The sequence below is a fragment of the Fusarium falciforme genome, chromosome 4 (assembly GCF_026873545.1).
Source record: "Fusarium falciforme chromosome 4, complete sequence".
In the NCBI taxonomy this organism is placed as follows: Eukaryota; Fungi; Ascomycota; class Sordariomycetes; order Hypocreales; family Nectriaceae; genus Fusarium; species Fusarium falciforme.
In genome coordinates this window covers 2,156,827-2,172,127 of record NC_070547.1, presented here as the reverse complement: position 1 = coordinate 2,172,127, position 15,301 = coordinate 2,156,827, and the positions used below count along the sequence as shown (strand labels likewise).

The 15,301-nt window shown below is 54.3% G+C and overlaps 5 protein-coding genes across 5 annotated transcripts; 4 read left to right on the top strand and 1 right to left on the bottom strand.

Annotated features, from left to right (window-relative positions):
- Positions 1–79: 79 nt before the first annotated feature.
- Positions 80–3,418, top strand: NCS54_00542700 (Hypothetical protein; the record flags this gene model as incomplete). The annotated part of the gene is made up of 8 exons (XM_053150931.1): positions 80–170; positions 271–438; positions 493–825; positions 880–1,006; positions 1,102–1,143; positions 1,198–1,282; positions 1,332–1,377; positions 1,428–3,418. 8 exons carry the CDS (start codon positions 80–82, stop codon positions 3,416–3,418), a joined length of 2,883 nt encoding a protein of 960 aa, XP_053006906.1.
- Positions 3,419–5,193: 1,775 nt separating this feature from the next.
- On the top strand, positions 5,194–6,949 carry NCS54_00542600 (Hypothetical protein; the record flags this gene model as incomplete). The annotated part of the gene is made up of 4 exons (XM_053150930.1): positions 5,194–5,259; positions 5,318–5,923; positions 5,972–6,204; positions 6,259–6,949. The coding sequence occupies 4 exons, from the start codon at positions 5,194–5,196 to the stop codon at positions 6,947–6,949; spliced, it is 1,596 nt and encodes a 531-aa protein (XP_053006905.1).
- A 791-nt stretch (positions 6,950–7,740) lies between these two features.
- Positions 7,741–9,756, top strand: NCS54_00542500 (C3H1-type domain-containing protein; the record flags this gene model as incomplete). Its single annotated transcript, XM_053150929.1, has 4 exons — positions 7,741–7,786; positions 7,873–7,968; positions 8,019–8,212; positions 8,266–9,756. 4 exons carry the CDS (start codon positions 7,741–7,743, stop codon positions 9,754–9,756), a joined length of 1,827 nt encoding a protein of 608 aa, XP_053006904.1.
- Positions 9,757–10,428: 672 nt separating this feature from the next.
- Positions 10,429–12,435, top strand: NCS54_00542400 (Hypothetical protein; the record flags this gene model as incomplete). Its single annotated transcript, XM_053150928.1, has 2 exons — positions 10,429–11,576; positions 11,625–12,435. The coding sequence occupies 2 exons, from the start codon at positions 10,429–10,431 to the stop codon at positions 12,433–12,435; spliced, it is 1,959 nt and encodes a 652-aa protein (XP_053006903.1).
- Positions 12,436–12,437: 2 nt separating this feature from the next.
- NCS54_00542300 (C2H2-type domain-containing protein) lies at positions 12,438–15,006 on the bottom strand (the record flags this gene model as incomplete). The annotated part of the gene is made up of 2 exons (XM_053150927.1): positions 12,438–14,095; positions 14,151–15,006. 2 exons carry the CDS (start codon positions 15,004–15,006, stop codon positions 12,438–12,440), a joined length of 2,514 nt encoding a protein of 837 aa, XP_053006902.1.
- Positions 15,007–15,301: the final 295 nt, after the last annotated feature.

The following is a 15,301-nucleotide window of genomic DNA, read 5'->3' as shown; positions in this document are numbered from 1 at the left end:
GTTCAGATATTTAAGTCGTCGTTTCCGGATCTCCCGGACGGGATACTAGAGTGTTCGTTCTGTCGTTCTCTCACTCGAAATGTCGTCCAAATACAAGGATAAGGACACTGGCGTCGTCCTCAGCTTCAATGGAAGCTTGGTGAGCTGGGCGCACACTGCCATCGCGTACAGTATGTCCTGGTTGTCGTCGTTTGCGCCCTCGTCCTCGTCCTCGTCGCAAATGTTGTCGTTCGATCCATCGATCGCGAAGCTGATTCCTGTTGTCTTTAGCTGCCTTCCTGAGCGCCTTGGTTACCGGCGTCTACCTGCACTACCACAAGATCGTCCAGAATGAGTTTTACGGCTACCCGCAAGAATGGTTCCCTTCAGTGTCGGCCACCATTGGCGATCGCTACCCCGAGCGCTCCTTCTTTATGATCTTTATTGCCATCACGGCTGGTGCGCGATCCTGGAATCATTCGCCATTCGCGCGTTACTGACGGTCGCACGCAGGTCCTCGATTCGCCCTCGTTGGTCTCTGGTATCTCCTCACGCGCAGACCCGGCCACAAGCTCCCCACCTTCGTCGCCCTCATGGGCCTCTTCCGAACCCTGACTTGCGGCGGATGGACATATATTACTTCTACAGATGATCACGATTGGCACGATATCCTAATGATTTCCTACATTGTCGCGACGCTTCCGTGGACGACGGGCTGCATCGCCCTCAGCCCCGCCAACCCCCAGGCCATCAAGTATCGCAAGTACCTGGCCTCTGCCTTCTTCGGCACGCTTGTCCCGTTAATCTACTTTTTTATCCAGCACAAGGTCCACCGTGTTGCTGGGGGTAAGACAGCCGAATGCCCTGTGCTCCCCATGCCCCGCTAATCTCGCGAAACAGCCTATACCACCTATGCCTTCTTCGAATGGTCCTTGATCCTCTTGGACGTAGCCTTCGACGCTGTGACGGCGCTCGATTTCAATACCTTCGATATTGTAGTCAAAGACGTCAAGGGCGCGAGCAAGGGGTACGTCCAATGGCTTCCCAGATAGTCTTGTGCTTTTGAGAGAGCCTTTTTGCCCAATATACAAGTTAGAAGGCCACCGTCTAAGTCTGTTGCAGTGAGAACCTATCATCCGTCCCATCTGCCGTCCTAGAGAAGGAGTAAGTACTTGGTTGGCCAACTTTGAGGAGAAGGTCGTTAACATGATCCATTAGAAAGGAAAAGGCCACAGGCGGCGTATTTGCTACTCGCTTCAGCTGGTCCGAGGTTTTTGATATCGCCGCTGAAGTCTATCATGGAGTAGGTTCAATCCAATGGCTAGCACGAGCAGAGATCTGACCTATCATAGTACGTCTTCTGGACCATTCTGACCAGTCTCGGTCTTGTGGTGTGGTGTAAGTTGCCCAAATCGACAGATGCTACGTTATGTTCCTGACTGAAATAGACTTCCCGCTCTGGTACATGGGGATTTCTGGATACGAGGTCCTCGTCATGACGACTGTTTCGCCATTTTTGCTTGCCAATCGCTCTGTGCGATCCCTGGTGGTGAACAACCTCCGTATTGTCCACATGTTGTCTCTGGCAGGCATTGCTGCCTACCTCGTTGAGGAGCCCAGCCTTCGTCTTTTCACCGTTGGTTTTGGCGTGACAATGTCTTGCCTGGGCTGGGCAGCCACTCTTTTCACAGAATCTGCTCATGAAGGCCGACTCGAGTCCAAGATTCTTGGATGGATGATTGGCCTCATTCTGTCGTCTACTGCCAAGTTTGCTTGGTGGACCAACAACCCCATCTGGCCCATTATGCATGCTGCGAACGGTGGATGGAACAATACCGGACTTGTGCTCGGCATACTGGCTGCCCTTCGTTTCACCCGACGGGCGCCTCTCACCGTTGGCATCAACACGGTCCCTGCCAAGACCGGTTCGAGCTTCCTTGCTTCTCTCGGCCTTGCTGGACTGTTCTTTGGTCTTCATTCGTTGCTCTCTGATACCAGCACCATGATTCTCTGGGGATGGGAAGGATATCCCATCCGAGGACCCTACTTCTCCACTCATGGCTGGCTCACTGTCCTCGCCATGTCACTGGGACTCTTTGGCGGAGTCTGGCAACCCAGAATTGCCAGTAGCTGGGGTGTTTTCATTGTTGGCTCGATTGGTGCCGGGTTCCTGACTTGCTACAGCCACTGGCCTGGATATTATGGTGCTCTCACGCTCGCTGCGTATTTGATGGCCTTCTCTGTGCCCATCCTCACTCATGGAGCCAAGACGAACCCGGCGACGACGTTTGGAATTGGCTTCCTCCTCTACAACTTCTTGGTTCTGTTCCACGTCTGGGTCGTAGCGTATGCTTTTGTTCCAGGTGGTCAGCTCGTCCGTGAGCATACAGATTGGATCATGATCTCCATGATGACCTGTATCGGTGCGGGTGTACTCGGCATCAACGCCTCAGGTCCTCAGCGACAAGCGTCCAAACGGGCCCTGCCTACTCAGAGGCGGAAGTACTTTGGCATTTCCACCATCCTCATCAACATTTTCTTCCTTATTTCCGCTTTCAGGCGCTTCCCAACCAACGACCACAAGCCGTACCACCCTGAGGACCGTATCCTCACTGCTGGTATCTGGACAATTCACTTCTCGTTTGACAACGATATGTGGGCTTCGGAGTACCGCATGCGAGATCTTATCAAGGAGCTCGAAATCGATGTCATTGGCCTGCTCGAATCCGACAACCAGCGTATCATCATGGGCAACCGTGATGCTACCCAGTTCCTCGCTGAGGATCTCGGTATGTATGTCGACTACGGTCCGGGACCTAACAAGCACACCTGGGGTGCTGCTCTGTTGTCCAAGTTCCCCATCCTGAACTCGACGCATCATCTTCTACCCAGCCCTGTTGGCGAGTTGGCTCCTGCTATCCACGCTACTCTTGACGTCTACGGACAGCTGGTGGATGTGTTTGTCTTCCACTCTGGCCAGGAGGAGGACGTGGAGGACCGACGTCTTCAGACCCAGTACCTCGCCGAGCTCATGGGCTCAACTCCTCGTCCAGCATTCCTTCTTAGCTACTTGGTGACGAAGCCTCTAGAGGGCAACTATAACACACACGTTAGCAAGAAGTCGGGTATGCACGACGTCGACCCATCAGACTGGGACCGTTGGTGCGAGTACATTCTGTTCAAGCGCCTTAAGCGCGTGGGATACGCGCGCGTGAGCCGCAGCAGCATTACCGACACTGAGCTGCAGGTGGCCAAGTTCAGGATCCCCGAGTCACCGGAGGAGATCGCCAAGCTGGAGGCACAGCCAGCCAAGGAGCGCAACCGCCGGGTGAAGGAGTCAGAGGTGCCAAAGGGATGGAGATTCCCGGCCATGTTCCGCGGCGAGGGCGTGCGAGAGCATAGATACCACGTTTTCGATGAGCCCAGGTACTTTAACTAGGCACTTTTGGCTAGGGAGGCAGGGCGTTTTCATCTTGGGTTCTTTGCTATGCTGGGTGGTTGGTAATATGGGAGGACTTAATGCGGTAACAGAGACGGGGGAACAATGTGCTACGAGTAATGTAGGGTCGCATAGTCTACGAGCTTTATGTTACCACGTACAATATACCTATTTATTCCTATTAGGTTGGTTAGCACTATGTAATCGGGTATTGTTTGTTGTTCTTGAAAAAAAAAAAAAAAAAGGTATGTTGTGTCGAGAACCATGATATGCGTGGGGCTGTAGGGTAGACCAACCAGCTAAGTTGGCCAAGCATCCATTGCCCTCTCCCGGGTTTCACATGTATACCTTGGTATTTCTGTTGGTGGCATTATAGTTTCATACTTTCCTTGGGGCTTTCTTCTCGTCATTGATAGCTTGCGTTTCGATTAGGCACTACAGCGGCACAGAGCAAGCGGTGTAGTTCGTGTTTCTTGATAAGTTGACGCGACTCACATCACATGTCCCTCTACTAAGCCAACATCAAACATTAGTAACCTCCATGCTACCCTGTCAGCCGCTGACCACCATGGAAAAAGCCCTATCGCGACCAAAACCCACCAATAGACCTCGATGCAAAAGGATCGGGCGTCAAATCTGCGTTCCAGCGAGGTGGAACCCCGGCTCTGAAGTCCCGTCCCCACCTCCGACTACCAACGGCCGAAGCCCCCGATCCAAGCCCTGGCGGATTCCCCACAGCGCGGCCAGAACCGCACACCATCGGGGATGACGCAAAGGTTTCTTGCTGATGGGTAGCACGAAGGACACCTCCATTTCCAAACGAGGCAGGAAAGTGAATGGTTCCGCATAGCGGGAAGAGGACCGCTGTTGCAGCAGAACAGCCAAGGCCGAGGCCCGTACAGCTGGAGCTTTCCCCCAGGACCAGGAACGGCCGCCGAAGGAGGGGAAAAAGGTGGACATGGCTTTCGTATTGTGAAGCTAGGACCTTCCAACCGATGCTACAGAAAAGTGCGGGCAAAACAAAGATACGGACGGCACGGCATCCTCCAGCGACGGGTAAGCTGGGAAGAGGTTTCGCTTTGGCGTTCTGGCTGTTGCCCTAGGAGGAAGTCAAATCGGGCAGATGACCTTGTGAACAATATCAAGCTAAGAATAGCCTCCCTGGTTTTGGGGCAGCAGCGGCGTGTGACCTTGGGTGAGCAAGCCAACGAGGAGGTGGCATTTTGCAATGTGCGTTATCTTCCGTCACCGTGACATTGGGTGAATTCATGAGCTTGGTACGTACTGGATGTGAAGTTGTCTCGTCTCGTCTCGTTTACAGCTGGTAGGCTGTTGAGAGGCTGGGCATTGAAATACCGACAGCATCCCCAGATCCAAGCTACAAACAACAAAACCTCCAAAACTCCAATTCTCCAATAATCATCTCCATTAGCTTCCCCGCCATCTCAAGTCTAGCCCTTGCTCCCCCAAGATCTCATCTTCATCCCGTCACAATTCCGCGATTTCCAATCCGAACCTAGCCGCCTCGGCACTTGGGTCAATCGATAAGCCTAGTGTGCCGCAACAAGCCGACCAAGAGCGTCATGCTTGTTATCGTTCGCTGGTAGAGGGCCCAACTACAAGAAGAGGATAAGAGAACTGAAGAGAGTGAGGGTGTAGTGGTCACGGGTTAGTGCCTTGTCTTTGTGTATTCCGCCCCGGGACATCCGCTGCTCAATTGCTCCCTTGGAATCTTTTCCGCTGTTGAAGCTTTGTGTTAATGAAAGAAAGACGAGATGCAGCTTGATCTGGGACACTTGTGGATTTACTTGGGGTTGTTGGTTGGAGGAGGAACCCTCTATGTGAGTACTTGCATGGGAATTGCTTCAACTGGTTACATGTTGAACTAACAACACCTAGACCTTCGGCCTCGTTGTATACCGAGTCTTCTTCCACCCTTTAGCCAAGTATCCCGGCCCCTTCCTCGCCAAGATCACCGATGCCTACCAGCTCTACCACGCCTGGAAGGGTGACCGTCACCTCGAGTTCTGGCGCATGCACCAAAAGTACGGACCCGTCGTCCGCTTCGGTCCCAACTCGCTCTGCTTCAACTCCAACAAGGCCCTGAAGGAGATCTTTGGCTTCCGCACCAATGTTCGCAAGGCCGAGTTCTACAATGCCTTTGTCCACCCGACTGCCAATACCCACAACACCCGCGACAAGGAGGTGCACGCCCGCAAGCGCCGTGTCATGTCCCAGGCTTTCTCTGAGAGCGCCATGAAGGAAATGCAGCGGTACATCCTCAACAATGTCCGTACATTCTGCGAGCAGATTGGAGCTCTGGATGGTTCTGCCGAAGAGTCCAAGGGATGGACCAAGCCCCGTAAGATGAGCGACTGGTGCAACTACCTCGCCACGGACATCCTTGGCGACTTGTGCTTTGGCAAGGCCTTTCATATGCTGGAGAGCGAGACGAACCGGTTCGCCCTGGGACTTGTTGAGGCTGCGACTACTCGCCATCTTCTTGTAAGTGATTCTCGATGCTCGACTGAGGTTAGAAGCTGACTTGAACAGTGCGGAACCATGCCTGTGGTCGACAAGCTCAAGCTGGACAAGGTCCTCTTCCCCGGACTCGCTGCTAAACGCGCCCGTTACATGGCCTACAGCAAGGGCCAGCTGACTGAGCGCACCAAGCTCGGCGAGGAGACTGATCGACGTGACTTCTTCTATTACCTCCTCAAGGCCCGCGATCCCGAGACTGGCCAAGGTTTCAGCACCCCTGAACTCTGGAGTGAATCTAACCTGCTGTAAGTGATTGCGTGAGAAGATGAAGCAAGAATCGGGCTGACATGAGGGAATAGCATCATCGCCGGCTCAGATACCACATCCACTGCCATGGCTGCTACGCTCTTCTACCTCGTCCGATGCCCCCGCGCCCTCAAGAGAGTGACTGAGGAGATTCGAAGCAAGTTCAACAACGTTGAGGAGGTTTGCCAAGGTGCCACTCTGGCATCCTGCACTTACCTCCGAGCCTGTATCGACGAAGCCATGCGCATGTCCCCCTCTGTCGGTGGCATCACTCCCCGTGAAGTCCTCCCCGGCGGCATCACAGTCGAGGGCCGCCCCATCCCCGAGGGTACCGTCGTCGGCGTGCCGCACTACGCTATCCACCACAACGAGTCGTACTTCCCCTCGCCGTACGAGTACATCCCCGAGCGATGGCTGGCGGGCGCCGTGAACCCTCTGACCAACGAAAAGACCACCGAGGACGAGGTTGCACTTGCGGCGAGCGCCTTCTGCCCCTTCAGCATCGGTCCCCGAGGATGTATCGGCAAGGGCCTGGCCTACGTCGAGATGACCAACACTCTGGCTCGCACCATCTACCTGTACGACATGCGCAAGGCCATCGGCATCGTTGATCCCGCCGAGGGCAACCCCAACAATGAATGGGGACGACACCGGGTGAATGAGATGCAGCTGGTCGACATATTTACCAGTGCTAAGAACGGACCTATGATTGAGTTCCGCAAGGCTGAGAGTGTGTCGGCCTAGGATTGATGTATATACTCCCATAGTATATGATTGAGGATTAAAGGATGGCAAGATTGAGATGACGGCTCATGATGAATACTGAACGAGTAAAAGGAAGAGTAACTAGCATGCTGAGTATAACAAGTTAAAATGAACTATTCAAATACTTGAAATAGCCCCATAAGGTGTTGATGGCTGCATGTTCTTGGGCTTTGGTGCATCTGCCAGCTGAGCTTGGCACGGAGTACAGTCCATACCCAAGGTAAGGAGAAGCAGGACCGCCTGAACGAGTCCAGCTACTGTAGGTACCGAGTTGAAAGCTGAGATGGGCTTGTAAGGGGAACCAGACTAGAAAAGGCCAAGAGACACGACTCATGTATAAATAAATATGACATACAGTGGGAAGATGAGTAGGTGTATAACACAAGCTGTTGATGAGACGAGATGGATGGAGTTGATCATGGAAAGCAGTGAATCATTAGGTACCTACCTAGGTACCGTACGTAGGTAGTAGGGGCCTGGGCTGGAGGGATGACAGCTTTCCAGGGGTTCCTGTAGGGGTCAGCACTGGGTGCCCCGCTAATCCGCAGATCGCGTTGTGGCCGTGCAGAAACTTGCCTGAGCCAACTCAACGAGGCTGGGAGTGGATGGAAGGCTGAGCATCTCTTTCGACTCCAACCTCTCTTTCTCTTTCTTTGTTCTCGAGTCATAAGGCGTTCTTTGCGCAGGGGAATTAAACCCCGATATGAGGTAGCCTCGACCTCGGCGACATCGAATTTTATCGCCAATACGACCCTGCGCATCACATCAAGATGACGGTGTGTAGATTCTTTCAGCAGGGCAACTGCAAGTTTGGAAGTAAGTCCTGAGCTGGGCTGCATTGCATTGCATCACCAACGCCTTCTCCGAAGTATAATCCACGGCGCTGACGTCTCGTCTTTTAGACAACTGCAGGAACGAACACCCTAACCCCAACAATAACCGAAATCAAACCTCGAACCGTTTCGGAGCTCTGGGAGGAGGAAGCAACAGCGTCGCTGGTACGGCTTTTGCGACATGGCTTGGAAGACACGCGTTAACAAGGCCGCAGACAAGTATAGCATCACGGTAGAGGCCATCGAGCGAGACTTGACAAACGAGACGCCGCAATGGATCCTGTCGGCGTATGCTCCCGGCCGAGACGCCCCCGGGCAGCTCTTTGGAGGGTACCCGCGCGAGCAGAGCTTTGAAGAGCTGCGCCTTCACTACGTGATGGGCAAGGCCTCGGGCAATGAGCAGCAAGCAGTGAGCACGCATTTTACTGCCTCCGGGATGATAATGGAAGCTAATTCTAGTAGTTAAACCAAGCCCAGGAGCTCTGGACGAATGCGCAACAGCAAATGCAAAACGCCGTCCGAAACGCCCAAGAAGCCGTCCAATTCATCGTCAGCGCCGAGAACAACCACCCGAACCGACAGGATATCTGCAAGGAGGGGACACAGGGAGCCCCTTTTGGAGAATTCATCGTCGGCAAGCGACCAAAGTCGATGCTCGACGTGTTTACCGGTCAACCCCATAACCAGAATTCCCTTGCGACCTCGAATACTTCCTCGCCCTTCGGAGGCGGCGCTTCAGCTGGGCAAAGTGCTTTTGGGCAACCTTCAGCCCTCGGCGCAAAGCCGAGTCCTTTTGGTGCGCCGTCTTTCGGCCAACCGTCACAGCCGAATACCCAGGGCAGTGCCTTTGGTCAGCCATCGCAGCTTGGACAAGGAGGATCAGCCTTTGGTCAACCGTCGCAGTTGGGGCAGGGAGGGTCGGCCTTTGGACAGCCGTCACAGCCAACTACGGCATTTGGACAGCCTTCGCAACCAGCTTCAGCGTTTGGTCAGGCGTCACAGCCAGCTTCGGCTTTTGGCCAGACATCAGCCCTTGGCGCGAAACCCAGCCCCTTTGGCGCTCCATCGTTCGGGCAGCCGTCGCAGCCGAATGCTCAAGGCAGTGCCTTTGGTCAGGCTAGCCAGCTTGGCCAGAAACCGAATCCTTTTGGGTCCGCGACGAATACGAACAATAACGCGAGTCCCTTTGGGTCTGCGGGCAACAACAATAATGCTCTCGCAGCGAATCCCTTTGGTGCACCCAGCGGCGGATTTGCCAACAACCAGAACTCGAGCCCATTTGGAAATGCCAACAACCAACAGGCCAACTCTGGATTCAGCTCATTCGGGAAACCTTCACAGGGCGCTTCGCCCTTTGGCCAGCAACAGAATGCTCCGGCAGCATCGAGTGGCTTTGCTTCTGCTAATCAAGCACCAGCCCAGAATGCGAACAACCCTTTTGGTCAGCCGTCACAACCGCAGCCTAATGGTTTCGCATCACAGAACAACCAGCAAGCGAATCCATTTGGACAGCCATCGCAACCCAATCCCTTCGGCCAACCCTCTGCAGCACCCGCAAGCGCGAATCCTTTTGCTTCGGCTCAGCCTCAGGCCCCGAAGCCAGCAGCGGTGGCGTCTTCTGGTAACCCGTACCCTCCAAACAGCAGCAAACAACACCCGCCGGTTGAAAGCTACAGTTCCAAGGGCATGGATGGCCGACTCTCGATGTTCCGTGGCAAGCCAGTCACATATAAGGATAACCTGCCAGGTATCCGAGACTTTGATGGAACATGGCGACGAATCTGGTTCCCGGATGGCCCGCCGGGATATTCAAAGGATACGGAGCTTCCCCCTGAGCAGTACGACGATAAGTCCAAGGCTCAGTGGATGGCATTTGCCCAAAAGGGCGAGTTTGAGGACGGCGTGATGCCTGAGCTGCCGCCGCCAAGGGAATGTACACTGTGGGACTTCTAAGGAGAGCAGTGAGTCGCTCGAAGTCTTTGTTATACGATAGAAAAAGTGCGGGAAACGAGCGGCAGGCGTTGTATGTTTCAAGAGATATTCGGCTCTGTCCATTCACCGGCGTTGAGGATGATTACCGACGAGGTACCTAGGATGCATAGGATTGTACAGGTTCAAGGTCCATTGAATTGAAAGGATGTTCAGAATGGCCCAAGTCAAGCTATCACCTCCATATGAAGTTGATATTTGTGTGACAGATATATATTTGAGACTATCATTGGGAAATCTGGCTCATTATGAGTCTTGCTGTTGAGGTTGAGGCTTGCAGCTGGCAGTTGGTGGATAGCAACCGAAAACGCTATCCCTCAAATAGTAAAGCGCAAGTGTAATATGCGTATCTGATTGGCCAAATGGGTGCTGGCAGCTCCATGCACCTTTGTACCACCTCCTGCCCATCGTCAGCCTGCAGTGAGCATCCACTTTCTGATGATTCATCCGGCGATGAACAATATCCCTGGTCGTATTCAGCCACGGCTTTGATCCAAGTTATGGGCGACGGCCTATAAAGGAAAATCCTCTCCTGCAAGACTTGGTTTCTAACGCATTGTCACTTATTTTTGTCACCCTGCCTGTTTATTCCCATCTCCAAGATACCTACCTACCCAACGAGGGGCACCCTCCGCCATGTCCTCTCTACCTCCCCTCGCACCTTTCCCTCAGGCCTCATGGCGACAACACCTTTCACCCAGCGAATGGAACTCTCTACTCGACGCATGGACGTCGCTGTGTCGTGCTCTTGTTGCTTTGCCCGACAAGCAGCTTAAGGCAGCACTCTCACACGATGATTCTGTAGCCACATTTCTGGCCACTTTTGCAGAGGAGACGGCCAATGCGGGTTTCACAGTTCTGGAATCACACTCGACGACACTACCAAAGGCGGTTTTCCAGCTCACTTCTAGAGTGCTTACTCTTTCTCCGCCATCACAGCTTCTGGGATTTCCATTCTTGGCAGATGTTGCAAGGATCTTCCCACGGAAACTCACAGCACCTCTCATCGCCCAACTCTTTCAGCAACATGCCGCACCACTCGAGTCGTCTCTCTCAACCTTGAAGAAGCAGCTCATTCCACAGCTGGACTCGGGGATAAAGGGCGACCTGAAGCTCGTCGAGGCTCATCTTACACGCCTGAACTATTTGCTGCACGCCTCACCGGATGCCTGCACCTTGTTCCTCGCAGGTGCTGATTTCCTCGATGGGCTGGTTGTGTGCTTCCGCGTCATGAACCCGCCCCTGCGGAAGGTTATTGTGACGACGGCATATCTATGTCTTGTTGGCTTGATAGATGCCGAACCGGCCAAGTGGTCGATGCTGAGCGATCAGCTATATGCGCTTAAAGAAGCGGCTGACGCTCACAAAGCTGGCCCTCTCAACGTTAACGACTCTTTGGTCCCGGAACTAGTTACAAGTACTCCTCTACTCAAGATACTTCTACGAAGAGCAGAAGATTCAGGAGCGGCTACGGATAACTTGAAGAAACGAATTACGGCATTGGAAAGTTTTAAGAAGGGCGCCATGGTACGACCCAAGCGCCTGGTGAGACGAAAAGTGGACAAGGGCAAGGGCAAGGAAACACAGCAAGATGTGGATGCAGATATTCATGTTCATCGAATGAGCCAGATCACTCAGGTTCAAGACCTATTCCCCGACTTGGGAGCAGGCTTTGTGGCCAAGTGTCTGGACGAGTATGGAGATGATGTCGAACAAGTGGTTGCAAATCTGCTAGGCGAGAGTCTACCACCTCATCTAGCTAGTGCAGACCGCAGCGAGCCCTTGTATGTCCCCTGGACGCATATGTCTCCCTTCATGGCTAACATGCACAGGACATCACATACTGAACCACGACATGCGGAACTTGCACCACGTCCTACGCCTCCTCAGGTTCCAACACGGCATAATGTGTTTGACGATGACGAGTTTGACCGCCTATCCATGGACGTATCCAAGGTTTCATTCGGAAAGAAGCCCGGGAAGAGCGCGGATGAGATGCTCAAGGATAAGGCAAACGCGCCCAACAAGTCGGCGATTCTTTCTGCTCTGGCGGCATTTGACTCAGATGACGATGAACGGGACGATACCTATGACGCAGCGGATGTGGGTGGCACGGTTGATGCCTCGAACCAGGAAGCCGATGGCGCGAATGATGGTAACGAGGAGACATTATTCCGGGCGTACCAGATGGATTCCAAGCTATTTAATCGCGACGCGGCCATCAGGAGAGGAAACCAGCGAGCGAAATTGAGGGAAGATACCGGAATGACGGACGAGGCCATCGAGGGATGGGCACTTATGCTGGTGAGAAACCCTCAGCAAAAGCGACGACTGGAGGCAAAGTATGCCTTTGCCGGCCAACAAGCGCAACTGGAGCGGACCTCCTGGAGAGCAACACCAACAGGATCGGGAGAGGAGGAAAGTGAAGCCGACGGAGGATCATCCCGGGGTGGAAGAGGGGGTCGCGGGCGAGGACGAGGACGAGGTGGTCGTGGCAGAGGAGGCAACGTCGCCGGGCCTACAGGCGAAAAGGAGACTGAGTCGGCCAGGAGGAACAAGGAGGCCCATAAGGGATCTCGGGCGAATCATAACCGGCGTGATGCGCGGGCCAAGAAGATGGCACGGGGAGGTTTCGCCGCCTGAGGCTACTCACCAGCCCTTTGTCTCTTTGGCTTGTTGAAGCTCGGGCAGCTGGTGTGACCTGACGCTCTCCTCTTTTGCGGCTGATTTAGAGCGGCAAACGAAGGACCGTACAAGTCTTCTGGGTCTAGCGTGAGGGCATATGGACTCCTCGCGTCTGCTATCATGGGGGTTCCTGACCCTGGCCCCGGTGCGGGCGAGACGATGGTGTTGAAGGAGGAACCGGCCTCCTCGACGCCTGGATAACGGTTGTAGTCTCTGGGAGTAGCTAGCTCAGAGGCAGCCTCAATAGAGGTGAGGTCCTGGTCGGCGTCCCCAGTGCCCATGATCATACTCTGCAGTGACATACGTGAACTCCTACGACTATCGAGGTAGGTTCGTAGGTCATAGCACTGACGACACGAGGGATAAGGGGGGATACAGTCGGCTTCGTCACGGTGTTGAGGGAGCTGGGGACGTGTCTGTTGGCCACACTTTTCCTGGATATCATCAAAGATATCGGCGATGGGAGTAAAGTACGTAACTCGCTGGCCAGGACCCCAATAGTGGTTTCGTCCCCAGACTTGGCCTACGAGGCTATGAGTGCTCGCGTCGACAATGGCCGCGCCGCTATCACCGTTGACGCCGATGCCTCCACGGATCCAGTCGTCTTCGTTGTCTTGAGGGTACGGCTCCTCGATGAACCACTCCCTAGTGGCCTTGTGGGTGCCGTTTTCTTCCCCTGAGACGTAAGCTGGAATCTCTCCTATCTGACCGCGTTGATATCCAGAGGTTCGACCGCTAGAGAGGACATCGGCACCAGGCATGATGGGTGCCGTGGTGGTGACGATGGCTTCTCGGACCTGGGGCAGAGTGTCGGAGGGGAAACGACGGAGCATGTTGGCGTGCGAGGAGCGGGAGGCGATGAGAGCCCAGTCAGTCACGATCAGGGGCTTATCCATTTCACACTCTTCCCAGTAAGGATCGTGAGAGATGCGCGTCGTCTTGAGATTGAGCCCAGACGTGACCTCGAGGTTTCCGAGGCTGAAGCTGGCTGCCTGTGTCAGAGCATCGTGACCCTCTGATATACATCGCTTGCGATCTTGAAAGGATGGGTGCTCGACCTGGACTTGGGAGAGGTTATGGTACGCCTCCATGAAGGGGTGAAAGTTGCCCAGCCAGTAGCTGCCGCCCCCAACGGTGAGGCAAGGACCCAGCGTGGCCGTGCTATCTTCAAAGGCATCGTTCCCCTTGACACCGATGCTGTCACCCATGCAAGGATCCCGGAAGAAGTAAGGGTTTCTAGCCGTGCAGATATCGTCCTTGTGGTCCTTGCCCAAACCCCTAGCCCAAGTCACAGTGCGGCTGACTTCGCCTTTTGCAAACACAAAGGAGACAAGGTTGAGGAAACTCGCGGGTATGAGGTCCTGGACGTGGCTGGCAATGATGATCTTGCGGGCAAAAGAGATTGCCTTGGGGCTCATGATGCAGATACGCTTCATCTGGGGTGTCTTGCCCCTGGTGACAGTGACGACGTGGCGGGGACCGACCCAAGCTGGGAGATACTTGGAGAGGAAGGGGAGGATGGCATGTTCGAAGACGAGGGGGAAGCTTGTTGTCTCGATGAGTCTTGATGCTCGGCCTCGGACGAGGTCAGTTGGACTGTCTGCACTCCGAGGTGTACCTTTGGTTGTAAGTGAGGTGGCTCTGAGAGAAGGGGGAGTAAGGACGGAACTTACCAGCATTCTTCTTGGCACGTTTTTCGACTACATTGCGTAGTTTATCCTGACACATCTGTTTTGTTGCGACGATGTTGTCAAGATCACCATCCCTCTCCTTTCTCTTGCCGAGCCGGGCCACCTCTACCGGACTGGCTATGGAGTTCTCGATAGGCTCAACCTTGGCAGGGAGCTGCCACTCTTTTACATCATCATCGCCATCTTTTGGATGAGCGAGCATTATATGTGACTGCAAGAGACGGCTGCTCTGGAATGAAGACTCTACACAGCCTGGGATAGGACAGACGACGAGATGCTCAACTTTGACGTGGTAGATGAGGCCGTCCCTGGTTGAGAAGCTGGGATGGGTACAGCCAACCCAATTACACGAGTGCGTATGGGTCGACTTGACGTGGCACCTGAGCTCTTCATCCGAGGCAAACGCCTCCTGGCATCGCGGCCCGAGGCAGACGAAAGGGTGCGCCGAGTCGCCAAGGCAACTGGTCTGCAGCGGGCTCGGGCCCCTCGACGGAACAGTTCCATTCCGTATGGTCAGAGTGTCACCCGTATCTGTAGAAACGGACGACAGCAGTGAACCAACTGAGGAGGACGACTGCGTGTCAGTGCTGACGGTGCTCATCTCCCTCCCGCAGTACGACGAATCCCAGTGGCTGAGCCGGAGTGGCGCACAGTCCAGATTGGAGGGCGAAGCGGAGCGGTAGCAGTCGAAGCCAAAACCAAGCTCGGAGGGAAGCCTAAAGTCGAGGGCCGGGGAGTCAAAGCTGGCCGATGCTTTCGGGGGCGCCGGGACGGACCGGGGCCGGGCAGTGGGGCCGTCGAGCGGCACAGCCCGGCGGATGGTTCTCTTGCGATTCATTGCGGACAGATAAAGAGAACAGGAATGCAAGGCAAAAAAAGGGGAGGGAAATTTGAGGCGTCGAGAATTGGAACAATGGGATTGGAAGAGGGGTAAAAAAAGGAACTCGACCGTCTTACAATGGCTGCCTTGCGTGTCGGCGGCCTCTAGACACGGGCGAACCATTTGGCCCCCAACTTATGGGCTCGATCGAGTCTGCCTAGCCAGTTCAGCCCTATGAAGGCGATGGACGAATCAGAACCATATCAACCTCCCTGTTTCAAGTGCTGACTGCAATGTTGCTAGGCCTGTTAAA